Genomic DNA, 27,007 nt, shown 5'->3' with positions numbered 1-27,007 from the left:
ATAATTGTGAGCATGGCTTTAAATCCATCCTGTGTTTTGGGTGCTCATGTCCTCATCTGTTGGACATTTACGGCCATATTACCGCAGCCTGTATCTGGCCTTTGGAGAATAATTTGGAAGTGCCCGTCTTTTCCCCTGATGCAATTGATGATACAGATGTGCCCATTGTGTTTTTTCTTATTTTATAACAGAGAAGTTGCAGTCAGAACAGCTGCTGCCAGCTAAACCACATTCTTAATTTAATTTGCTTCAACAGCCATAGTTCTCATTTTTTGATAACACATTCCTCTTCTAGGGCGGCACGGTGATGTGGTGCTTAGCACTGTCACCTCACAGCAAGAAGGTCCTGGGTTCGACTCGGCCCAGTGGGCTTTCCGTGTGGAGTCTGCATGTTCTCTCCGTGTCTGCGTGGGTTCACTCCTGGTTTCTCCGGCTTCCTCCCACAGTCCAAAGACATGCTCTGGGGATAAAGGTTGATTGGGAACTCTAAATTTCCCGTAGGTGTGTGGATGTGAGTGTGAATGGTTGTTTGTCTCTGTGTTGCCGTGGCGACCGATCCAGGGTGTACCCCTTCTCTCGCCTGAAGTTGGCTGGGATAGACTTCAGCGACCCTGTGCAGGCTTAACGGTTTGAAGATGGATGGATGGACAGACGTTCCTCTTCTAACTTTTTCCAATCAGAGAATTTGAATATTTTTAGCTTTCAAACATGTGTCAAACTTGTTGTGACAGTTTATGACTGACCGTTTTGGCCGGTAGCTGGATTAAATAAGTAAATAATGCCAACTGTCCGGCCGCAAAAAGCCTCAGCTCCACTGTGACAGTGGTTTTGGTAATTGGAAGAACAAAATGAGCTAAGACATCTCCTGCTTCCTTTGATTTTTTTGAGCATTTATGTGGTGTGAATGTAGTATTAAGAGCTGTAGTGTTTGCATTCTCCCTCCAGCTTCTCTGGCTTTGTCCAAAGACATGAGGCATAGGTTGATGACTCTACGTTGCCTGTAGGTGTCAATGTGATCGTGTATGGTTGATTGTCTCTATTTGTCAGGCTTCCATATTCTTTCACAGGTGAACTCTGTTTTTGCCAGCTGGGATCGTTCTGCATCTTCTATAATGGATCATCAATGATTTGTGCTGCAAGAAAAGCGTGAACATGGATTTCTATATGTTATGTTACTCTGATCTGTAAAATACAATCCAGGAATGTGTTGATCCATTGCACTACTTTTTCACATTGTGAATATTTACAATAGAGTTGGGTCTAATTAAACTAACAACACAAATTTCCATGGTAACCTTCAAGCTTAGTACATCTTCAGTTTTAACCTTATAAATTGTATGGGTATTTTTTTTTGTTCAAACACTGATTTCAGTGCAGAATAAATGTTTAAAAATATTAATTCAGTATCCTCCTTTCAGAGGAATCATTAGTTCTCTTCATTGTTTTCACTCTTGTAATTTTATTCCAAATGAAACATGAAAAATGATTTGGCTCCCAATTTTACAAAGCATATTCATCACCTAAAAATTGTGTTAGAGGATCTTCCACGTTAATTTGATCCATGTAATCGGTACGTTCATAAAATACACGCAGCATTAGTTTCGTAGGGTTAGAACCTTTACTCATAACTGCCAAGGTTGGCTGGTTTCATCCGCGGACTGACAACTAGGGAACCCTGCTGCGGTGGACCTGGTCACAGCCGCGGAGGGACATCGCATCCCCAAAAGAAGCCTGCTGTGCGGGTCTACTTTCAGCCGTTAACGGTTGTATCATTTGCGCCTTTCGGGAGAGGAGGCTGGTGAAGTGCTACCGACGGCTGCATATGCATGATAAACATTTTTTGCCGAAGAAATAAACCCTTTTCATTTTCATCTTAACGGGGTGCCAACATTTCTTTTGCCTTTGTCAAATTACCGTATGCCCGTTCCTCGGGTAGCGTGTAATGTTGGCTAGTTAATTGATTTGTGTCAGTGGAGCAATACCGTTAGGTGTCAACTGAAGGGAGACATTTTTATTTCTCATCATCAGACGTCCGTTTCCTGCCCTGTTTATCCGCCTTAAAGCCATCTCCTCTGCTTGAACCGAGCCTCACCGCGGCTTATCTTCTGAGGAGACCCGACTGACTGCGCCGAAATGGGGGTAAGCTCTACCGCAAACTATCGTGATTTTAGACAATATGTTGTCAATTGTGTGAAAAGTTCGCCGAGCGGGGTTGAGGAAAGGGTTAAAGTCTCTGGAGGAGCAGACATGTTGTGAGACTGACACTGAACACAGTGGGATGTATATTAAATGTTTAAGCTAGCTGGAACGGTCGCTACGCGGCGGACAGGACCGTAATTCACGCCACAACGACTCCCGGTATGCATTAACGTGCCAGGTGTCCGCCATGCACACACCATTTATCACGCCAAATGAAAGCGTTACGATTTACGAGTGTGAATGGGTTTATTTTTCCTGAGGAATGTGCACCTTATTTCACGAAACCGGGCCAGGGGGAAGGGGTGGGGGGGGGGGGGGGTACGCGTCGCACCCTCGGCCGTCTCTTCTCAACCAGATAACCAACATGTTTTGCTTAACAAGTCATTTATTCAAGCATCTCCCAGAATGCGTGAACGAGTCCTGCGTGTCGGGGAGCAGCGGCGCGTCACCGTTCTGCAGGCGCTTTCTGGACGTTTCTGACAACGATCCCATACGGCATAAACAGAGGATTAATAGTACTCCAGCAAGTAGTGGCGGACAGATGTGCTGCTTCATTCACCGGTTTAAAAAAAAAAAAAAAATAGATTAGCGACCCATCATTTGGCGCCTTGACAGCCCTCTGGAAGGTTGAAGGGTATTCACAGCTTCACAGAACTACATGATTACTCAGACTGCGTGATGCCGCCCAGAAACACTCACGTAGTGCTGTGAGTAATGTGCAAGTGAAATGCTGGGGGGAGGATGTGTGACCCGCAGGCTGAAGCCCCAACTGCAGAATATCAGGTCGTTCCTACCCAAGTGTGGCCTGATATTTTGAAATAATGAAGGGGTAGTGAGTGGGGCATGGGAATGGAAGCCCCCCCCCCCCCCCCCCCCCTCTTCCTTTTTGCGCCCAACAATTTGTTGCCTTTTCATTCAAGCATGACAAAAGCCAGGGAGCTGATGATGTCCCTGATGCTTGGTGAGGATGTCTGGATACCAAATGGGCACAGACAAAGTGCATCAAAATGGTTCCTCGGCGCCGGTCAGAACCCTCCCTTCTTCTATAAATCGCAGGCGGAATGGCCAACACCTCCACCATCTCCGTTTCTACGTCAGCAGCCGTCACACTAGCACTGATCCGCCTGGTCACCAAGGACATCCTGTTTCAGCTGCTAAATATAGTCTCCCCGACGTCATTCCAGCAGACAAAATCATTGTTGCCTCGCTGTCGTTTTATAGTCAGCAGTACATACAATAATTAAAAGGTGTTATTGCTTTTGCCATGAAATGTCACAATCTCCCACTACCAACTCATGATTTAAAGTTTGCCTTGTAGTCTCAAGTTGTGTTACAGAAAGTGGAGCCTGTAAAATGATGTGAGCATGCACTGTAGTTTCTTCTGTGTTCGCGGGTCGCGTGGTTGATCCCTGCAAATGAAGTGTGATGGGCGGCGGTTTCTACTCTGCTCCACATTTGAGGGAATGGGACAAGGGCGCATTTGTGCCGAGGCGGGGGAAATGGAGCCGCTCTCTCCCGCTTTTGATTGCTGCCCGCTAAATCTCCGGAGGGGGGGAAGCCGCACACAACCCGACTGCGTCAGAGATGGGACGAGGACAGTGTGTGTACTCAGTGGAAACTCCCCGTGTTCAGGCTGTGATTTGGGAGGAGTGGAGTGAGAGAGGAGATTGGGATGAAATGGGCGGTCAGAGAGACGCTCCGTTGGTAAGATAACTGATGCCATTTGATCCGTGCCAATCAATTGACGGAAGCTGAAGCTCTGGGAGGCAAACGGATCGAGTCGGGTGGGTGAAGGAACAAGTGGCAGATAGGAAACAAAGGTCAGCCCCTGCACGCCTCACAGGGAGGCCCTGTTTGGAGGAAAACCGACCAATATCCAGTCACCTTTCAACTGAATTTGACAAGTGGAGAGCGGGGGAAGAGAACGAAAGCGATGCCCTTTGTTGTTACCATATGATGGATGCTGGGAAACATGGTGGAGGCAAGGAATGCCACAAAGGTATTCTGTTATGCCCCTCAGGCACAATGGCAATAAGGAGGAAGCAACAATGGGGAAACCTAAGGAAATAGAAGGAAAATGCAGGGATGCATTTGGATCTGGACCATGCTTCTCAATATTAAAGGCTCTCTTTCAATGTTTTAGTCCTTATAATAACTGCCTATATTTTAGATTTTCAAAGTGCACAGAATCATAGACCTACATAAAGTAATTTTGTAGTAACGCCACTACATCCAGCAGAAAAAATGAACTGCGGTCAATATCTACTGTGCCCTGATTGAATGGGTTCAAATGCAATTTTAACAATTGCAACGAATATGAAATCACATAATTGACTTCCGGTGCAGCTTATAACCACTTATTTGTCATTCCCAAACAAAACACTTTACCTGTGCACACTTCTTCTAATGCTCACTGGCATGAAGTAATAGAGCAGTAACATGCATCTAATCTAATTGCATTGTTTGTTGTACAAATGTAATTAACATCACATGTATGTTCTCCTGGTTATGGACTGTGTTGCATAATTGTTTCAGTGTGTCAATATTTCATTAATAGTGCCCGTCAATCTCCCAGTCCTTTTACTAGTTTCCATCTGTGTTTGTGTGTGTGTGTGTAAAATCGCGTGCTTGCATACTACTGCAGACTCGTCATCAGGGTTTTTCCGATGCCCTTGATTCGGTTCCGTGTGTATTGTGCGTTTCCTGGAATGCCGCGTGAGGTAACTTTGCCATCACTTGCTGTTTGTGAGGTGACATTGGTGTCAACTGTAACTCGTAGTGTTCCGCGCTTCCTGTAACACCACCATGCATCAATTACAGGGAGAATGAGAGAGTGACAGTGCAGCAGTATTACATAACACATCATCACACTAAAGAGTACCCAAGGAATGTAACAAAAGGCCTCAGATCATTGTGGGCAGAACTGGCAGAGGTGGGGCCAAGACAAGGGTGCTTAGTTTCTTTTGCTCAGTGCCTTTTCCTCTCTTCTCCGTGGATGGGGTTAGAACACTATCAGCATACTACAACATCTGGTAAATTAGTAATGACTATCTGTTGATAGCGCTGTGCTTTCCTAAACCAACAAACTCACAACACTGTGTGCATTAAACATTAACTTGCTGCATGGCCTCATTTAGGGTCTGGCAAGCTAGCTTAATGATGCTTTCAACATGCTTCAGAAAATGAAAAGCACTCATATAAACATACATTCATTTAAACTTTTTGCCAGAATCGAAATTTTAGTGCACTTTTTATGATTCTAGTTACCCTTTTAATATCTTTAGCATTGATGCTAATTGAAAGCATGCTGACTATTGTTAAGTGTAGGGCTGCAACTAATGATTATTTTAATAATCGATTATTTCTTCTATTAATCAATGAATCAGATAAAAGCATTAAAAAGCTTTATTTCCAACCCTAGATCTAAAACAGAACTGCAAATTCACATTAATAAGAAAGTACATTTTTTTCCTTGAACATCATAATAATTAAAGTAAAAAAAATAAAAATATAAATCAGAAATGCGTTCAGCACTTCCTGCAACCATTCACCGATATGCTACCGGTGAAATGAAACCGGTAGACCTGTAGCTAATCAACTTTCTGGAGACTAACCATTTAGAAATGAATCAGTAATAAACCATAGTGTCAGTCTTAAGATACATCGTTAATTGGGCTACTTGCGTGCCGTTCTCCCCCCCCCCCCCCCCCCCCCTGCCGGAGCTGCGCCAGCGCATCCCTACCAGCGGCGCATGGCTGTCCCGCTTTGAAGCAATGGATGAGACCCCGGCTACTATCTGAAGCCCGGCCACTAATTGAATCCCGGTCTTTATTTGAGGATTTACGGTACTTCGAAAGGTTTTGCAGTTTAAATGATGAAAACTGGTAGACATAGGCTAAAAAAAGGTTATTGTCAAAAGCATGATTTCAACTAGTACAGTGCAGTTGCTATTTCTGTTTATATCAAAAAATGTAGACGTATAATACTTTTGCCAAAACTGCCAGACCAAAAAGTAAATTCATTAACAACACTAATAAATACAAAGGCGTGTTGGTTTGGAGCTGAAGGAAGTGGTTTGGGGGTTATGTTTCTCAGTAAGCACACTAATAAAAAGTTTCCATACACTGCCCCCACAGTTCATTTTAGTTATTAAAATAGACCCATCAGATTTGATGTTGCTAGGACACATCACATCCCCCATCTATCAACCAACTAGAAGGAGAGGCTGTCGATCTGATGCCGTCGACTACTGCCATTTTCTGTCGCCCTCTCGACGTGCAGCACTGCTGGATGCAACGCTCTGTTAAATGGTGGGCGACAGCCCAGAGCCCCCCAGCACCCACTGATCAAGCATACAACCTGATGGCTTATCCCTTTTTCATACCCACGTTTGTAACTGGTAGTAGTAACGAGTAGAAGTGAGCAAAGAAACAGATGGGCAGCCTGGAGGGAGGAGAATGTAAACAAAGTGGGACGTTGAGGGGAGGGATAGATGATGATGGAAGCCCCCTTAAACTCTGTGTGTGTGTGTGTGTGCGCGCTGTATTTTCTAGGTCGTTCAGTCTACTGATCTGTGTGATAATCTACTTGTGTGTGTGTGTGCTGCTGTTAGAGTTTACATTTTGAAGATCTTCATACCATGCCCCTTCATGTCTTATCTTAGTCTATAGTCATAACACTCACCATTTGATTCATTTTGGGATTCATAAGTTATAGTGCGTTTTGAAATCCCTGTCATGTTAATTCCTTCTCAAACTAGGATACACAGATCAAAATCGGCCAGTTTAATGTCGGAGTTGTGATTTCAGCAGATTAAAAACTGGCTTAATATCCAGACTTCTTCAGACCTGTGGTGCTCTGCCCTTCAGGCCGGGCTGCAGACGGGATGGCAAATGTTCAGCGTGCACAATCTGCCCTGTTGCTCAGCACTGAACATCTGGATGTTGCAAAGACCTTTTCTCACAGCCAAGGTTCAACGCCTAACTGTATCAGCTTTTAGTCACCCTAACTGGTAATACACTTTCCATTTGTAGTCAGCTTTTTTTTTTAGTTTAGGTTTTCTGGACCATTCAGCTGATTGCATTGTACTGGAAAGTGGTTCCCTCAAGGGCTGGGTGGTATACCGGATTCTTACAGGAGTCCTTCACATACTGTCATACTACTTGTCTTACGTGTATTGAGATTGAGTCATTGTTATAACTATATAATATATAACAACAATTAATAACCAACAACAAATGCTCTTTAACAGGGCAAATGACCACGACACAACAGTTTGAGACACTAATTGTACATTTATGCCAGCTGAACGGCATGCTGGGTACACATCACAATCACAATAAGAAGAAACCGTCGCTACGTGAAAACACGGAAAACAACACAACTTGTGCCCAAGAGAGGAGCTGTGTGCAAAAATCCGAGTTAGATCAAAAAACGAGCCCCTGGTTTTGCCTCTGGTGGCAAAACTAGCAGCCACAACCGCTAACACGTTAACTCGTCGGCCAGTTGCGAGCGTGTTGGCCAGCTGTCATTGTTGCCACTGAATACACAAAGTGGTTGCCTATGGAAACCTGGCATCCCGTACTGTCAATTCCTGCAGCATGTAACAAGATGGAGAACAAGCAGTATGTCTTTGAGCAAAAGAAGCAATACATCAAGGAAAATATTCCATATTTAGATTTCTTCTGAATGGATCTGTGCACAGCATTGTCTATATCCTAGGTAATGGACTTCTTTGCATCCAGCATAGACCTGACCGTCTCCCCCAAAAGGATGTTTTAGCATCCTGAAATGGAGCCAATTCATGCTGCGCCTGTAAATTGATACTTGGTGGGGGACTATATTGCCCACGCAAATTACTTTCACCTTGCTCATGATTTTTTCGTCAGGTGATCAAATATTCATGTGGGCTTCATCTCCTGTGTGATATGGCCGAAAGCAGAGTTTACGGCCTCAAGCAGCAGTAGAAGATGTTGGCACAGACCTAAAGCAAAAAAAATGTTCGCTTTGCTTGACTCCCCAGAGTTTACTCATAGGATCATCGTGTTCAATAGTAAACAAAAACGCTGGGAATTGTTCTGTACAATTTACAACACTTCATTCCATTTGATTGTTCAGAATGTGAAGCTTTTGGTTTGTTAACACAGAGAGATCATTGTTCACTGGGTTAATCCGTCAGTGTAGTAAACAGCTGTAATCTGATGGCCTGCTGGATTTGACCACCTCGGGGGGAACCTCCTGCAGACAGATGGCCTTGTCACGTCACACACAAAGACGCACACTGTTACAAATATAGACATACAGTGCATGGAAATCCACACACACACACAGCATCACTGAAAAGCAGACATATACAAGGGGAAAAAATCTAGCCACGCCCCCTGATTTGCATATAAGAACGTGAAATGAAATAAAGTGGCATTATGAAATAAAGTGGCATTATGAAATTAAAAAATGTGTACTTGGTAAAAGTACCATGAAATTATTAAATTTATTTAATATTTATGTATATATTGCCTCATTTATTTATTTCACGATGTATTTCAAATGCATATTTCATTTATTTATGTATTTATTCATTTATTTAATTTAGAATAAAACTGCATTCCATATGGAAGAAGCCCTTTTTTTTGCTAGAAAGGTACAAAAAGGATCCAATGTGGTGTTGCCTGGAGAAGTACTACTACTATGTGACAGTACGCATCTTAAGGCATTTACTCCAGAATAAAGCAATATTTTGACAATCATGCAACCATAAATACAAGTTGTATATCTACCCAAGATGTAGTTTATTGAGTACCTCGTTATTTTAAGTGTAGGGTTGACCAGTAATTCACAAATTATACAATTAGATTTGTATTATTTCAATATAATGATAAATCAAGGACAATTTCTAGCCTCATATGTTAATATTGATATAATGATGGTATGCTGCCCAGCTTCACATGATTGCCTTTAAATGATTCATTAGATATGAATAAATAATAAGTTGATCCCTATTACGGTAAATAAATAATGCATTCATTAAACCTGCAAAAGGTTACTTTCATGCCTACACTTAAAGCATTCAAAACATATATGTGAACACAATCTAAAACAAAACCACACAGAGAGCTCAATGGGGTTAAGAGGATGTTAAATCTGTTTGGTCGACGCCCAGCTTCTCCCCCCAGATGAAAAGCAGATGTCAAAGAGCATAAAACAGCCATCCAATCAGTGCCAACCCTCTCAGCGCAGACTAATCCACATTAGAGCGTTCCCAAACTAAGTGTGCCCTCATTACGCTGGGTTACACACACTAGGAATCCCTAAACGTGTTTTGTCCCAGGACATCACACATCTTGGATGGCCCAGAGGTGAGTGATGGAGAACATCTGCCCGATGGAGAAGTGTCCGCTCCAAATACAACCTCTGGGAGCTGCTCGCTGAGCTCAGGCAAGAAGTCACGTCTAAATCAACTGCATGAGGTTAAGCAGGCAAGTGATGTTCTCAAAATGCATAATTTGATTCCTACTGGCAATGAATAAATTCATTTAATTACACGGACTTCACTTGGTTTTATATCTCAATCCAATTGGTGTGTAATTCATTGTCTTTCTCCGTCTTGAAATATCCATCTGCAGTTGTCGTGTGGTTTAGCTGCTGAACCATGACGCTTCATCAACACAATTTTCTTCTGGGCCACCATTGATTTTACTACGTCTCGCTCTATTTTTTAGTTCATTGTCTGAACAAGAAACTGTTAAATATTGAATGAAATTGTTTTTTACAGGACTGGGGCTTTGTCGAAGTAGTCATTTGGCTTGTCATGGGAGGAAAACAACAGTGGTTTCTAACCACTCTATCAGACTAATGAGAGCACAGTGATCACTTGTAGCGTTTTTTTAAATATTCAGTCCAGTGAAAGATGTTGCAGTGTGAACACAAACCGAAAAAACAAGGCAAACAAACTAAAGGTGTAAAAATGCTATGAAACACTGCAGCAACGTTTCAATCAATTCCATTAAACCATTAAACAGCAATGAGGATGGCGATGACACAGGCTCAGGGGCAGATTGCATGTTACAAGGAATTTGTATTATTCATGTTTTTATTTAGTGAGAAATCCAACTCATTTAAAACATTTTATTCATTATTACACCATTTGACCACCATCACATTTTTCTTCTTGTGCACCCCCTAAAGGCAGCATGCGCACCCCCAGGCGTGCGTGCACCACACTTTGTGAATCCCTGATGTAGAGCGCTGAGTGGGACCGTTCCCACTCGCTCCTACAGTGTGTGCTCTACTTCCTGCCTGCATCCTGTCAATAAATCTGTCAATAACGGCTCCATCTATATCACATTTAGATATTTGTGGGGTTTTTTCAGCGCCACCGCTTGCTCCTCGTCCTTAGTTCAGGCAGAGAGACATTGGAGAAGTTAATGACACAAAAGCTTTGGATATCAGGACACTACAGTAACTGCAGAACGTGCTTCGTTGCGTCAGAGAGGTTTTTGTTTTGAGGAGTGTCACCACTGGAGTGCTTTTCATTTCTGTTCATCCAGGTGTTTTCCAAATACCTGGAGAAGCATGGAAAGATTCACAAAAGATCTAGTTTTATTTTTATTTTTGAAAGTAATAGTAGTAAGAGATAGGACAGGATGATCCATTATTAGTATTTAAAATATTTATAACAGTGGAGTTAACGGAAATTAGATCTTTGAGCCACGTTGTCATCTTTGTTGTTGAGTGGGAATGTGCAGCGGGTAAGCTATTTTTCAATCTTCTTTTCAAAGCCTTCATAGCTCCATCGTATCCCGGAACCTGCAGTTTATTTTTCGACCGCCTCCTCGTACCCACAACATTTGTATGTGTAGTGTCCAAATGCAGTCTTCTAGTTTCTTCAAGTGTCTATTCAAGTTTCTCAGTGCGCACAATACCAGAAGCCTGCAACCAAGGCAGCTAAATGCAATACGGCCATCTATATTAACATCTGTCAACTTGTCTTCCATGGAAAAAGCTTATTGATGCTTCTACTGCTGAGACACACTTATTAAGCTGCGCTATAGTATGTATCATAGGGAATGTTAACCCTTCTGGCCCACAGGCAGGGTGCGTGATGATTCTCTTTGAGAGGTAAAGAAATAAAAGCCTGCGTGCCAAATCCGCTCCTCTGGGGCGTCTAGTGCGTCCCGCAGAAAGGTCACACACTTCAGATCTATTTTATCTCTCATTTACACACTTTAAGCTTTATTATAGCTTGATTATTGCTTACTCTCACTAGTCAAAATGCTGGGTTTTCTGCATGTTTCAGGCAGAGGTTCACAAAAGTCAGCATTTATTATCATTTATATTTGACCATTTAATAAAAACCGTTACACATATTTCGGGTTTCCCCAGAATATTACTCTCTTAGGTTATACCGGCATGATATGACGATGCTTCACCGCTGGGCCTCGGAGTGCCATCTAGTGGGCTGCAGAGGTAATTTCATTTAAGATCACGTCCCATTTAAGGAAACAAAGTACAACTCAAAAACTGCATAATATCAATGAACAAGTTTGAATATCAGGACACATTGTGTGCTTAGGTAGCTAACATTCTTTCAGATCTAGTGGTGTGAGAAAGATGGATGAGAAGGACTCCAATAAACACCTCCACACACCATAATGTAGGTCACTGGCGATGTGAAAATCCCATGATGCATGTTCCCGACAGATTTAGTCTGGGTCCCTTTTGTCTCCGTCTACCTTCTGGCCATTTATTTCCCCCTCATCTCACCCAGTGTCCTGCCTGGCGTAATTCTTCCTCTTCCCCTCAGACACAGCCGCAGTCTCGAGGGTAGTAGCCCAAATACCGTCGGTGTCATTTAGGTTGGACCGATGACCGATGCAACAATACCACTCAGCCCAACATGATGCTTACTGTGCTTACTGTCGGTCTCGGGCAGGGCTCTAATTTGCCGTGACGGTAATGGCTTTAATTATATGGTTTTAACAACACATGTTCCTAAAGTTTATTTATCTACAGATTGAATAGAAATAGACCGACCCTTGTGTAATTTGTAGATAAAGTGGAGCTCTGTGCTCTGATGATACTGGATCTGATCAGGAATTGTTGAGTTCTACTTCTCACGGCAGGGAATTACATCTAAATGTGGGTTTGACTGACAAAGAAAAGGCTTCCGTCAGTGATTCAGTTATTCATGATACATCAACGGCTTTTACTAATGCAAGTTCCCTTTGGTTCTTTCTTGCTCAACCTCTGGATTGTGTTGGTGTACAATAGTGTTAAGCAATAGTGGAAAATGTCTCCCTGTGTCAGCCCCGGGAAAAGTTTCAGCTGTTAAAAGCCAAAAAGGGGCCAAACTCATTGATGCCATGTCTTTGTGTTTCAGTATGGACGGTCAGACAGCTACCGCGTGGCCACCACGCAGGACAAGGATGAGAAGGAGTCGCCTAAGAAGAAGGCAGTCAAGGACATGGATGACCTCAAAAAGGAAGTTCCCATCGTAAGTGCACCGCTCCCTCCTTCCTGCGACCTTGTTGCTGTTTGTCACACATATTGTGGTTGCCTCATACACACCTGCTTTGAAAAGCACACTGGAAGTCCCGTTTGAAGACGGAATAAACGCGAGCCCTAAATCCCAGCCGTGCAGCGAGTAGCTCCTAGATAGAACATCCTGGCCTGAGTCCAGCGTTGGATGCGCTGCCACTGCGCTCTGATCTAATCTCCCCATTTGAAAAGGAGATAACAGAGATGTGGTATTCTGTAGCAGCTGCTGTAGTTTGAGGGAATGTGCCACAGCAAAATTATCGTATTGTGGAAGGATTAACAATCTCAGCCTAGACGACACAGGAAAGTATTTTATTCTTAATCGGAAACATTTAAATAAATGTCTTGCTTTGCAGTCAAGCAAATCATATCATATTACTCACACTCTTTTCTTTGTAGACGGAACACAAAATGTCTGTTGAAGAGGTTTGCCGGAAATACGCCACTGATATCGTCCAGGTAGGTCTTTCATTGCACATCACACATGACTCTTCAAGACTTCTGTCCTGATTCAACACCCTGCTGATGATTCAACAAAGAGTCTATTGGGTATATTTTATTCATAACTCTTTCGTGTTTTTTTTGTTCCCACCCCACTCTGCCTGTTCCCACCCTCCCTCGTCTCTGTGCCTCCAACCTGATGCCTCTGCTCATCCATCGCCTTCCATCTTTTCCTCTCCACTTCCTCTGCCCCTCTCAGGGTTTGACCAACGCCAAGGCAGCGGAGTACCTGGTCAGGGATGGCCCCAACGCTCTGACTCCGCCCCCCACCACCCCAGAGTGGGTCAAGTTTTGCCGCCAGCTGTTCGGCGGCTTCTCCATCCTGCTGTGGATCGGCGCCATCCTCTGCTTCCTGGCTTACGCCATCCAGGCGGCCACGGAGGACGAGCCCGCTGGGGATAACGTAAGTGGAGAGTTGGAAGTGTGGCTGAATGATGGTCGTAGGACTCGCGGGACTTGATGACGTCATAAAGAAATTTTCATGTAATCATGCTTCTTCTGCACTTAATTCTGTTTCTCTTTTTCTATTGCGCTCAACACATTGTTGTAGCATTTGTGTAATTTTCGATTGCTGCTAGATCTTCTGCAAGAATGTGTTTTTGAAAGGCTAAACAGCAAGTATTTTGTGAGATAAAATTATAATGTGAAGTTCGGAAATGAATTTAAATGTTTTTTTGCATTTAGACTTGCAATATTAATATTAATCATTTAAACAGCAACATGATGATAAAGCTTTAACAATTCAAACTATTGGGTAAATACCTCTTTAATCCGTCCTAAAGCCCTAACTTGGTTAGCAAAAATATCAAATGTGAATCATGGCAGTTACTACTCAAACATCAGCCTGTCCAAGACAGCGGCAGGAGCTCTCAGTCCCACCAGTAATTGTGCCGTACCTGTGAGAAGCCAGATAGGAGAGAAAAAAAACGATGGAAGGTTAAAACACAGAGAACCGTGTGTGTGTGTATGTGTGTGTGTGTGTGTGTGTGTGTCTGTGCGTGCGCGTGCCCCATCCTGCAGCACATCACTCCAAAAGCGATGTGCTGAGTCACCACTCCTCATGAACGTAGCCTTGTCAGGCTGTGTCAGCCAGCCGATAACCCGTCTTCCGTGTGACAGACACCATGCTGTTGGCATCCACTCTTGAGCCCGCCACGGGGGGCACGTGAATCACGGCGGCGGTGGTGATGGCAGGCTAAGAGGAGGCCATTCATGGGTCAGCGCCGCTTCATGTTAGGGTCACGCAGAGTAGAGCCGGGGGACTGAGGCTAAGCGGCGCTGACACACACGGCATGTCGGGACAAAATACTCAGTTCAGACCTGGGGGGCGGAGGGTGGAATTCGGGGTGGTTAAACAACTGCTGTGACGAGTCAGCATGAGTTATACACCCAGGATATAAAATCACACCGACTACTGGTCAACAGTTAGGTCAGAATGTACAGCATGTGGATGGGTGACCTTCTATGGTGATCCACTACACATGTGACAATAGAGCATAGTCTTCAACCACTGGATGGACAGCCTCCAAACCACACGCTGCTGCCAGCTGCAAAGTGAAAACGTTCATGAAAGGCTATTTGTGTTAAGAAGCCTTAACTTCCTGGAATAGCGCGACAAAATGTGTCATTGATGTTTAGTTAACTCTCCTGGTTATGCGATACATTCTCAGGTAAAGTTGAAGTTGAACATGAGGTGTCATCTTTGTTTCCCTGCCTCTCTTTGCAGTTGTATCTGGGTATCGTGCTGTCAGCCGTCGTCATCATCACCGGCTGCTTCTCCTACTTTCAGGAGGCGAAGAGCTCCAAGATCATGGAGTCCTTTAAGAACATGGTCCCTCAGGTACCGGAAGCTCAGCAGTTCAACGGGCATTTTGTGATCATTACTTTCAAAAGAGTTTTAACTCAAAATTACATGGAGAAAATGTTTAAAAATATATGTAAGATACACTATATTTTGAAGATGGCAACTAAGGATGCCCAGAATGAAAAGTGATGCATATATATATATATATATATATATATATATATATATATATATATATATATATATATATATCTGTGTTTGTATAAAGGGTGTCAATGCTCTTAGTTATTATTTTGCTCCGTATTCCTCAAAGTTAGATAATTGGACTCAGTTTTCCCAAGCCACACATCTTCTGATATAAGACATTGATGGCTTCAGACTGTCAAATCCAGAGAAAATGTCTTTGTAATGAATGTTCATACTGCTAAATATGCCTGTTAGCTGTGTAAATATAAAATGTTAGCATAATCAAATATGAACACATTATGCAAATCTAACGTAATCACCTTTCATCCATCCACACAACGTTGACGACAAACAAGGTGGGGGATCACAGTGTTGCGCTCAGTGGTCCATGACAATAGCTTTGTTCTTCAGCTCAGCCCTGACTGTAAGCACTCTAAAGTATGAGGTTGCTCAATAATTCACACAGTAATTCCTAGATGTAGTAAGCCTGAGTAATAAAAAAGAATGATGGAAATAACTCAGGTCATTAAAGTAGGACGCCGTTTATTAGGTGCACGGCTATATTTCTAAAGCTGCAGGCCACAGCACCGTGTTGTCATAACCACTTTTTGCTTGCACAATCTGTGATGTTTCTTTCATTTGCTTTCGTTTCTGGGCTGGCATCTTGTATCTAATAGTTTATGTTGGCTTCACATATTTGCTCTCTCTCTCTCTGTTGCTTCTCCCAGCAAGCCCTGGTGATCCGTGAGGGAGAGAAGATGCAGATCAATGCGGAGCAAGTGGTGGCAGGAGACCTGGTGGAAGTGAAAGGAGGAGACAGGATCCCTGCAGACCTCCGCATCGTCTCCTCCCATGGCTGCAAGGTGGGTCCCAGGCACAGATCCACAGCCACATTGACCGTAAAGCCAAGGAGGGAAAGGACATCGCCCTTCTGCAGCAGAGCTGCACGTGTAGCCCATGCGCTACACAAGTGGTCCACGTTTTTCCTTTACACTGTGGTCAGCAGCTCTGAGACACAGGTGTGCGTTCCGTCTCTCTCATTTAGCTTGGTCCCTAAGCAGCGTGGATGTAACTGGAGACCAGCGGCACAATGTGATAATAAAACCGACCGTACGGATCCTCCCTATTCATTTCACAGTGTGAAGGAAAGTTTTAAAAAATGATTATCGTTGTTGCAGATATTCAGTAAAATATATTACATATATTATATTCAATCAGGAGATCGGTATTGAGTCTTTTTATCTTTCTATGCTGTCCTTGTTAGTGTAACAATGTTAACCTCTAATCTGTTTTGAAATTGAGAACAGGGTTGGAAACGTTGTCAGCATCAGTGCTAACATAAATCTTTTACTCTTACATTACGATGCATTCAGGCTCTGTTCAGGGAAAGTGCGTATTGGCGGAAGTACATTTTAATATTATCATGTTGTCCTCTAATGCGATTTTGTAAGATGTAGTGAGAGACTACATCTTACAAGTGAGGACTTGAATAAATCCAGATGTTTAAAATAGTTATTGGTGATGAATTGTGACACTGTCCCTCCTCACCAGGTGGACAACTCGTCCCTGACCGGTGAATCAGAGCCCCAGACCAGGTCACCTGACGGTACCCATGACAACCCTCTGGAAACCCGCAACATCGCCTTCTTCTCCACCAACTGTGTCGAGGGTAAGGTCACCATCAGCGTTCTCATCTTTAGAACTATCAGATTTGTCACATTTACTGTGCAAAGTATTTGCTGTTAGGGTTATGAAACATGTCTGTGTTTGTGTGTGTTCATTCAAATAGTGTGCTTGTGTGTTTGTTTTGTCCCGGTTCAGTGCTCAGATAGTCCTGCAAACAACGCTGCACATTAGCTCTCGCTGTGTGCCATGGTCAAACCGTTTGGTGGTCAGTGGCATCACCGGTCATTCGGTATTGAGCTGGTTCCATCCCATCATATAACGGGGACAACCCTGCGACTCGCAATAAGCTTGTCACAATGATGGAACAGGAAAACCACGACGTGTGGCGCCCTCATGTGGACACTCTGATCCATTGCATTTCCTATCCATGAATCATTCCTCTCAGTTCTGTCCATACATACCATCTACACCAGTGGTTCCCAACTAGGCGTCGCAACCCCCGACCCAAACACACAGCCACGGTAAAAAGAGAAAAGCGAAACCGGCATGAAGACTTGACATGCGTTGTGTTGCCCCCCGAGCGGGACAGGTTACAAGCGGACAAGCGCAGAAAAGAGGCCGATTTTAAAATGATCCCTATATCCTAAAAGGGGCACCTGATAGAAAAGATTTGGGAACCACCCATCCATACAATTTCTTTTTAGCTTGTAAAATCTGTATATTCAGTTTTCCGTCCATTTATTCCTGGTTTGACCTGAAAAAAGTTAGTTATTGAAGAAAACCAAAACAAACAGCTCCCTCTGCTCTGATTGTTCAGGAACGGCACGCGGCATTGTCGTGTGCACTGGCGATCGCACAGTGATGGGCCGCATCGCCACTCTGACCTCAGGCCTGGAGACTGGCAAGGTACCATTCTGGTTGTTATTCATTATTCCGTCATGTATTTTTTAAGCAACATAAAAAACGTTGCTGACTATAACCAGGCTCTTATATGTGATGGTTCAGCTTCTCATTCACATATTACAACAGCTAAGAAATTACCCACAGTCATTAAGGGTTCTCAGACCGATTATGTTTCATAAATGTAAAGTGCGGTTCACAGCACTTCATTCTCTTTAAAAAATGTTCATACACCAAGGTCAGATTTCATTAACATTGTGATTGTGTAATAAAAAAGTAAACGATCCTCTTCAAACAGTCCAACCACCTTTTTCTTCTACTCTCAGACTCCCATTGCCAAGGAGATTGAGCACTTCATCCAGATCATCACAGGCGTGGCCGTCTTCCTCGGCTTGTCCTTCTTTGTGCTGTCAATCGTCCTGGGTTACTCCTGGCTGGAAGCTGTCATCTTTCTCATTGGCATCATTGTTGCTAATGTGCCAGAGGGACTGCTCGCTACAGTCACTGTGAGTAGGCAGAGTGATGACAAACGTGTTGTGTTTTCATCTGTGAGAGGGATAGCAATGTTAGTATTTCTAGTTGGGGCTGCATGTTCTGTGGTTCCGGCATCCATGCTGTTATGTTGGCACACACAAAAGTTATCACAGGAGAAATTGTAAGCGAGAACACGAAATAGTAGTGGATCAGATTGACATATTTAGGATGAGCATGTTTTTTATATCACAATATATAAATTACAGAGGAAATATGTATTATATATAATATTTTCCAATATTACAGCCCCTTTTGTAGTTTGAGTGCATGTGTTTTAGTGGATGTCCAGATATATCATTCCTTCATCTGGAGCCGTTTTTCCTGTCTCTCTTGTTTTTTCTCCAGAGTCCTTGTGCGTTTCCTCGTCAGTTCACAGTGTTTTTGGGTCAAACTGTATTTTTCAAATGCTTCATACAGTATATACCATTTATTAGATCAATTCAAAGAAGCTACAAAACATCAGGCAACACTTTTAAAATGTTCTACACATTGTTGTGGTCATGACACGTCTCCTTTTATTCTGATCAGTAGGCCAACTCTCCACCTTTGTAGCCCATTACACAGTATGCTCTACTGTGGATTTTGTCATGGAGAGTAATCATTTGCTCTATTGATCAATTCCCCCCCTCTAAGTGTGCGTACAGTGTTTTCAGGCCAATGTTGTCTTGTCCCGTGCGCTGTGTGATCTCGTCCCTGCATCCCGTATCTAGCTTGTGTTTCTATTGGTGTGTTGTTGTAGTCGCTGTATGTGTGCATCTCTGTCTTTATCTTGTGTGCTTTTAACATTCTCTCTGTGTCACAATCTGTTCCCATGCCGACGGTGGTGTACTGTCTTGTGTTTGTATATCTCTCTTTACATTTCTCCTTCTCCCAAAGCAGTCCCACATGTGGTTTGTGAGTTTGTGTTCTCTCCATCTTTCTCTCCGTATGTCTCTTTTTCTCTCTCTTTTCCAGGCCAGTCGTGGTGCTGCCTGCAATGACAACGTCTAGCTAATGTAATGATATTAGGCTAATGAGCAGTTAGCTTGTTGAGATGGATTTGGCCTCCCTGTGCTTGGCTACTTCTGTTTGGTCTTTTGCCATACGTGGCATGATGGCCTAACTCACCCACCGCTCGGCTTCACTGCTTCACTCCTTCACGCCTCATCCTCTCTCTGCATCGCCGCTGTTTGGGCTGTTTTTCATTTTCGGGAAAGGTTGTTAGTGCATTTTGCTGTAGAGGAGCATTGTTAAGGGCTGGATGAGCGTCTCCAGGTGTCGGGCAGGTTTGCTTCTGGGTTGGCTTAGTTTCAGGTACAGTATGACACTGAGTTAGTTTAATACCTGGAGATGTTCACCTGTACTCTTAGTTTAACACACATATAGTGATCTCTTTCTCCTCGGTTTCATTTGTGTTTGTCCCATTCTGTCAACGACTCTCCTTGCGGTCGTTTCTCCTCTCTCTCTCTCTCTCTCTCTTTCTCTCTCTCTCTCTCTCTCTCTCTCTCTCTCTCTCTCTCTCTCTCTCTCTCTCTCTCTCTCTCTCTCTCTCTCTCTGATCTTCCCGCTTCGCTTCTCTCAGGTTTGTCTGACACTGACGGCTAAGCGAATGGCTCGCAAGAACTGCCTGGTGAAGAACCTGGAGGCTGTGGAAACACTGGGCTCCACCTCCACCATCTGCTCCGACAAGACGGGCACCCTGACCCAGAACCGGATGACCGTGGCCCACATGTGGTTCGACAACCAGATCCACGAGGCCGACACCACCGAGGACCAGTCCGGTGAGATTGGCCTGCCCTCTGTCCCTGCAGAATATTCCAAGTATTTGTCACCTGTGTTCCTTTGCCTTGCAGAATGAATTACTGGCCGATATGCCAAATAAACATTTGCTAAGTGCCCATTATGTGTTTAGTAGGAGCCTCAAAAGCAGACCGGTTTAGTTTTCATCAAGTCACTGGTCTTAGCATGTTCCTTGCTAAATCGCACAATTTCTCTTGCCTGTGATGACATCAAAATGTTCACTTGCATGTTTGATCAAAATGCTTATTTGGAAAGAATGCTCAATTTTATTATTTCCAGGATTTTAATGGGGGGAATTTGTGCAATGCTTTTTTAATAAAATGAAAGAATGAAAAAGACAGCCACGCACTGAGAATAAAACAGATGGAAGTTACTCTCCACTGTAACATTAAACTTTACTTCTGCTATTTTTCAAAAGAGACAACATTATTTCCGGTTATTTGTCAAAAGAGCTGCACAAGGCTTTGGCTAACTCCCCTTTACATGGACTCCCGACTTAGGTGTGCACACGTCGCTGCCAACTATTATTCTGTTGATTTTAATCGACCCGGATATTGCCGGGCTGCTTGGGTGAGTGCTGTAGTCTGAGGCACCTGTCAATAAAAGTTTGTCCCTCCCACCGGTTTTTCTCTAGGCTGCTCCTTCGACAAAAGCTCCACAACATGGGTGTCTTTGGCCCGCATCGCTGCCCTGTGCAACCGCGCCGTCTTCAAGGCCGGCCAGGACGCTTTGCCCATCCTGAAGCGCGATGTGGCCGGCGACGCCTCCGAGTCCGCTCTGCTGAAGTGTATTGAGCTGTCCTGTGGCTCCGTCAAAGCCATGAGGGAGAAGAACAAGAAGGTGGCCGAGATCCCCTTCAACTCTACCAACAAGTACCAGGTTGGTCCCATTTCATTTGCGGTAAATGGACTGAAATTGTGCGAGGACGCCACGTCCTTCTAATAAAAAGGTTCTCATGCTGACGCTGTAGTCTGTTCCCATCAGCTCTCCATTCATGAGAACGACGATGAAAACGACAACCGCTACCTGCTGGTGATGAAGGGAGCTCCGGAGAGGATCCTTGACCGCAGCTCCACCATCATGGTGCAGGGCAAAGAGCAGCCCATGGACGATGAGATGAAAGAGGCCTTCCAGAACTCCTATCAGGAACTGGGCGGACTGGGAGAGAGAGTGCTAGGTAAGGACGATAGCATAAAGCGTTGGTGTATCCTGTTTCCTATTACGTAGTATTATCCCATATGTGTGATTTGTTGGTTCCTAAACCCTCCAGGTTTCTGCCACGTGTTCCTGCCAGAGGATAAGTACCCCAAGGGCTTCGCCTTCGACACAGATGACGTCAACTTCGAGACGGACAACCTCTGCTTCGTAGGCCTCATGTCCATGATTGACCCTCCCCGGGCTGCCGTGCCTGATGCCGTGGGCAAATGCCGCTCTGCTGGCATCAAGGTGGGCACCGATCAAGTCTGGCATGTTAAAGGGCCTGGAACAGCACCACATGGCATCCTGCAGGATGTTCAGGGTGTGACAGCCATGCACCTCTCTAGAGGAAGATGGCTTTATTATTGGGAATCAAATTGCTTGTATTCTTCATCTCATTCTATTCCTTCCCTATGTCTTCTCTCCTTTTGCTGTTGTTTTCTCCCTTTCTCCCTGCCTTTCATTGCCATCCTCTTTATCTTCTTCCTACTTCTATATTTTAGGTAATTATGGTGACTGGTGACCACCCAATCACAGCCAAGGCCATTGCTAAAGGTGTGGGTATCATCTCTGAGGGTAACGAGACAGTGGAAGACATTGCTGCACGTCTAAACATCCCCATCAGCCAAGTCAACCCAAGGTAAGACAGGAAATAGAATTAGGTTTACATGCATGGAGGATATAGCTTGGGCTTTAACGATCACTTTGACATTTTTATTGTGGACTCTCAGTCATTTTAGAGGTCATTCTTTAGGATTTATCTCATTGAGTAGACTATTTATTGAGACTTCCAACAGCCGTGGTATACAGTTAAACAAACTTGTCTTAACTTTGCGAGGCCTTTATATCAGAGTGTTTTTTATGATTTGATATGAAAATGAGTATTTTGCATTCCTCTGTGCAGGGACGCCAAAGCCTGTGTGATCCACGGCACGGATCTGAAAGACCTCGATCAGGGTGCGATGGACGATATTCTGAAGAACCACACTGAGATCGTCTTTGCCCGAACCTCCCCGCAGCAGAAGCTCATCATCGTAGAAGGTTGCCAGAGACAGGTAAGCACATGCATGTTTTTAGCATTGCAATGGGAATGAAAACCCTAAAATACACCATCCTCTTCTACTGTCAGGGTGCCATCGTGGCTGTGACAGGCGACGGCGTCAACGACTCACCCGCCCTGAAGAAGGCTGACATCGGCGTCGCCATGGGAATCTCCGGCTCAGATGTGTCCAAACAGGCTGCCGACATGATCCTGCTGGACGACAACTTTGCCTCCATCGTCACGGGAGTGGAGGAAGGTGAGGGAGGAAGCAGGGCAGCTCAATTTGTTTTTTTTGTGTTGGTTCGCACATACTTATAATATAGGTATATAAATAATGTACTATTCATTAAATTTTAGACAGTACAAAGAAGTTTATGAAAAATTATGCAGATTTTTTTATTTAGTTATTAAGTCACATGAGCAAAATAAGCATGTTAGCATGTTAAATATGTACATAGTTGAAATGATGATTGCTGTGTTGAGAAATATTTAGTTAATCTACAAATCTACATTCACAATTTTATGTTTAATGAAGCATTTGAGGATACGGAAAGAAAGAAATCAACAAGCAACCAACGCAGAAACTGACCATTTCTATTTTATTCACCTCCTTCATCACTACAGGCCGTCTGATCTTTGACAACCTGAAGAAGTCCATCGCGTACACTCTGACCAGCAACATCCCAGAGATCACCCCCTTCCTGTTCTTCATCCTGGTCAACATCCCACTGCCTCTGGGCACCATCACCATCCTCTGCATTGACCTGGGAACAGACATGGTAACAGAAGAGACATGTTCACACACTGTAGCAGCTGTCCAGTCAGGAGATAAAGTAATACATCATAGCTGTATATATACATATACTGTATATATGAGCTGGCATTGGTGGAGAATTTCATCAAATAAAGCCAGTGATATCAAAAGAAAGTTGTTCTCAAGAGTTGAAGAAAATGTGAACATTTCGGTTAAATGAGAAGTTTAAAAGTGACTCTGAATAAATAGAAGAACAAGCAGGGACTTCAGGGATCGTTGCAGCCAACCTATCAGACTGGATAGACATCAACTGGAACAAAATCCCACCATCCATCTCCCAAGTTCAGGTCAAGGTTATGCCTAAAGGTGTACACAAGAAGGACACTAGGTGGCAGTCTAGTCTAGTTCATTTCATGTCATTTAGCTGACGCTTTTATCCAAAGCGTCTTAAAATAAGTGCATTTTGGATTAAAGATGTCATCACCAGATATTACTGTGTTCACTGTTGACACATAACTGACGGTGCCGTCTTTCTGTCTCCTCCGTCAGGTACCGGCCATCTCTCTCGCATACGAAGCGGCAGAGAGCGACATCATGAAGCGGCAGCCCAGGAACCCACAGAGGGACAAACTGGTCAACGAGAGACTCATCAGTATCGCCTATGGGCAGATCGGTAGGTGCCGTGTTTGTTACTCAACACAGACCTGTGATCAGTGGAAACCATCAGTTACATATTTGTAGTAGTTTTTTACATGCAACACATTGTACATGCTTAACTGAACCTTCCCCTAAAATGAACATATAATTATCATTTTTTTAAATAATTATTAGTGTTTTATACTTTCAGTTTAATGCAGTTCAGTTTAGTACAAGAGAAAATCAGATTCGGATTTACAATGAAAATAAACATGAAGTCAATTCATATAATTTTAAAAGACATACATTAATTGATATTGAAGTCCTTCTTTTTCCTGGTGTTTTTTAGATATTAGTATTTAAATCTCCAACAAATACGTACTATTTCTCAGAGCACAACGTGGTTCCTTTCACTCTTGCTTTGCACCTCTTTCATTGCAGCATGTGTGAAACTCTGTCTGCAGGTATGATCCAAGCTCTCGGTGGGTTCTTCGCATATTTCGTCATCATGGCTGAAAATGGTTTTCTGCCGTCCGAGCTCGTCGGCATCCGGCTCAACTGGGACGATCGCTCCAACAACGACCTGGAGGACAGCTACGGGCAGCAATGGGTATGGTCTCACACTGTCAAGTGTTGTTTACATCCTCCTCTCGGGTATCCTGAGGTGCAATCAGGTTACTCCTACCCAGCATTCAGAATATGTCCTCAACCACAGCTTTATGTGAATGTTAAAAAAGACATTCATATAAACATTGACACATTGCGTGATTGTCTTGGTCTTTCTCTGCCCAGACCTATGAGCAGCGGAAGATCGTGGAGTTTACCTGCCACACGGCATTCTTCGTCAGCATCGTGGTGGTGCAGTGGGCAGACGTCATCATCTGCAAGACCAGGCGTAACTCTGTGTTCCAGCAGGGCATGAAGTGAGTCAAAGGGAGACTTCTGAATAATGCTGCGCACATTAGAAGGCTGCAGGGAGACATTTATGGCCCCAATTGGTTGGTCCTGTTTATGTCCCTGGTGTCCAGCTCCTCACACGTCCCTCCTCTCCGCAGCTGCTCTGTTCTCTAAGCAGCGTTTACAGTCAGCTTCGAAGCCTTTGTGTAGATAAAAGAGAGGAACTGATGTCTATCAAGTGTGTTGCTGTACATAACTTTTCTTTCTGCCCTCACTTGTCTGGCAGGAATAAGATTTTGATCTTTGGGCTGTTTGAGGAAACGGCTCTGGCTGCTTTACTGTCCTACTGCCCCGGCATGGACGTGGCACTACGGATGTACCCGCTCAAGTGAGTAACGCTGCGACACCTTGACTTGCACACCTCCGCTTTCAGTGGCCGTGAACTGTGTGTAAATTGACTGCTGTCCCCCTCGCCCTCCCTCTCCCGCAGGCCCAGCTGGTGGTTCTGTGCGTTCCCGTACAGCTTCCTCATCTTTGTTTACGATGAAATCCGGAAACTCATCCTTCGCCGAAACCCTGGAGGTCAGATAACACACATGAGCTATTCCAGCTGCACCATGGTCTCATTCAATTCAATTCATTTTATTTTGTATAGCCCAAAAATGCAAACTACAAATTTGCATCAGAGGGCTTTTACAGTCTGTACACACATCCTCTGTCCCGAAAGCCTCACATCGGCACAGGAAAAACGTCAGTTCATATGACAGAAATGATCATAGGAGCACTGAGCAAAACTAAACGTTTCTCAGACAGAAAGCAGTGCTTGGTGTGCAGCCTACACATCGGCCATTTTTAGTTTCTACAAAGTAGATATTTACTTGGATATTAAAAAGTATTAATCACCTCACCAGACTGCACCTATTAGCAATGTTATTTCATGACATAAATTAATGTAAAAGATTGAATATATAATGTAATACACAAATGTGATCACGAGCCAGTAAAGATGTTGTACATGAAAATATCACCCAGGACCTCAACATTTGAAATAATCATTTGTCAACCAAGCAACAAACCTCGATGGATAACTCTTCTCTCTGTTTGTTCTTGTTTCCCTGTTTCTCTCCTCTACATCTCTGCAGGCTGGGTGGAAAGAGAGACATACTATTAAATTATCAAAGCATAATTTCCTTCTCACCCCTTCTTCTCGTTGTGCCCCCTCGCGTCTCCTCCTTCCTTCCCCCCATCCTTCCTCACCCGTCACCATGCTCGATCTATACAAGAAGATGATGCTCCTACACATCCTCCTCTCAATCCTCATCGCTCACAAAGAAACAACAGGACCAATGAGACAGGGCAGGGCAGGAGGATACAAATCTTCTGCCTCATCTGTTTCCTCTGTCCCTCTTTTTATTTTTCTATTCAAAGTGTCTACAGCACTCGTCTGCAGGTAACACCGTCGTGCTGCACTGCTGTGTGTAGACCGGCATGAAGAACGGAGCCAGAAGCCCGACTGTTCTGCGGCCATCTTTGTCCCCAGCAGAACCACAAAGGGCCAGCTCCTGTCTCCACTCATGTCCCTGCTCACGTCCCCACTGCCACTCGCAGTGTCTTAGCGTGGTCCCTTTCTTTCTGCCAGGTCCTGGCACCCAGATCCAGCTCCTTACTCACTGCCGTTCCCTCGGTGCTCTTCTCTCTTTCTACTTCCAAGAAATCACTGCCAATTTACTACTGCCGTCTCCTCCTCCTCCTCCTCTCTCTTCCTCCCATATCAATAAAGAATCAAATTCACCCAAACAATCATTCGCACCCTCAACAGGGTGGAGAAAAAACTCACTTCCTTCTCTATCATTCCTTCCTTCCTCCTCCACATGTGTCCTTTTCTGCCTGTGTTGTTGTTGTTGTTTTCTAAATGACGACTGGCTGTTTAGAAAAATAAAAATAGTTTGTGAAAGTTCATTTTTGGAGCTGGAGTCTGAGAGCTGCTTATTTTTATTGAGGCTTGCAAAAGTACACTGTCTCCCCCTCTCTTCCCCCCGTCTATATGTCTGTTTGTCTGACTGTTTGTGAACAGCGTGCAACCCCCCCCCCCCACCTCCACCCACTTTCTCCACTCTGCCTCCCCTCCCCTTATAAGCCCCCCACCCACCCAACCTCACCCCCGATTAAATAGAATAAAAATACAATCTTTCTGTGTCCTCAGAAAAAAAGAGATTTCTCTCCAATTTCATTATCTAAATCAGTGGAAATGTTGAGCAAGGCACTGTGCCTTAACTTATCTCCAACTAACAGCAGCCAAAAAAAGAAAGAAAATGAAGTAAAAAGATGGATCTCTCTTTTTTCAGCTTGGTCTACGGTTTGTTTTTGTGTTGAGTTTTGTCAGAAAATGGAAATAAATGCTGTGTGACCAACTTTA

General features: G+C 43.9%; 1 protein-coding gene across 2 annotated transcripts; it reads left to right on the top strand.

The window, feature by feature from the left end:
- Positions 1-1,730: 1,730 nt before the first annotated feature.
- On the top strand, positions 1,731-27,007 carry atp1a3a (ATPase Na+/K+ transporting subunit alpha 3a). Of its 2 annotated transcripts, XM_037474272.2 has the most exons (24): positions 1,731-1,881; positions 2,029-2,139; positions 12,578-12,691; positions 13,135-13,194; positions 13,436-13,639; positions 14,963-15,076; positions 15,955-16,089; positions 16,778-16,895; positions 17,670-17,758; positions 18,079-18,258; positions 19,848-20,046; positions 20,700-20,944; positions 21,050-21,242; positions 21,336-21,511; positions 21,766-21,902; positions 22,167-22,317; positions 22,392-22,560; positions 22,929-23,083; positions 23,608-23,731; positions 24,159-24,304; positions 24,487-24,617; positions 24,878-24,979; positions 25,082-25,173; positions 25,734-27,007. In XM_037474272.2, exons 2-24 carry the CDS (start codon positions 2,134-2,136, stop codon positions 25,760-25,762), a joined length of 3,069 nt encoding a protein of 1,022 aa, XP_037330169.1. In that variant the 5' UTR covers positions 1,731-1,881; positions 2,029-2,133; the 3' UTR covers positions 25,763-27,007. The 2 variants fall into 2 exon arrangements, with proteins under 2 accessions (XP_037330169.1, XP_037330168.1); XM_037474271.2 differs by having other exon boundaries at positions 1,746-2,139.

Source organism: Pungitius pungitius, chromosome 17 (assembly GCF_949316345.1).
Source record: "Pungitius pungitius chromosome 17, fPunPun2.1, whole genome shotgun sequence".
Taxonomy (NCBI): domain Eukaryota; kingdom Metazoa; phylum Chordata; class Actinopteri; order Perciformes; family Gasterosteidae; genus Pungitius; species Pungitius pungitius.
The sequence above is the reverse complement of the archived record's forward strand: the minus strand, read 5'-3'. Positions and strand labels throughout refer to the sequence as shown.

Coding starts and splice junctions, on each gene's coding strand:
- atp1a3a (XM_037474272.2), top strand. Junction 18,259..19,847: donor GACTGCTCGCTACAGTCACT/GTGAGTAGGCAG, acceptor CGCTTCTCTCAG/GTTTGTCTGACACTGACGGC. Junction 24,305..24,486: donor ACAGCTACGGGCAGCAATGG/GTATGGTCTCAC, acceptor TTCTCTGCCCAG/ACCTATGAGCAGCGGAAGAT.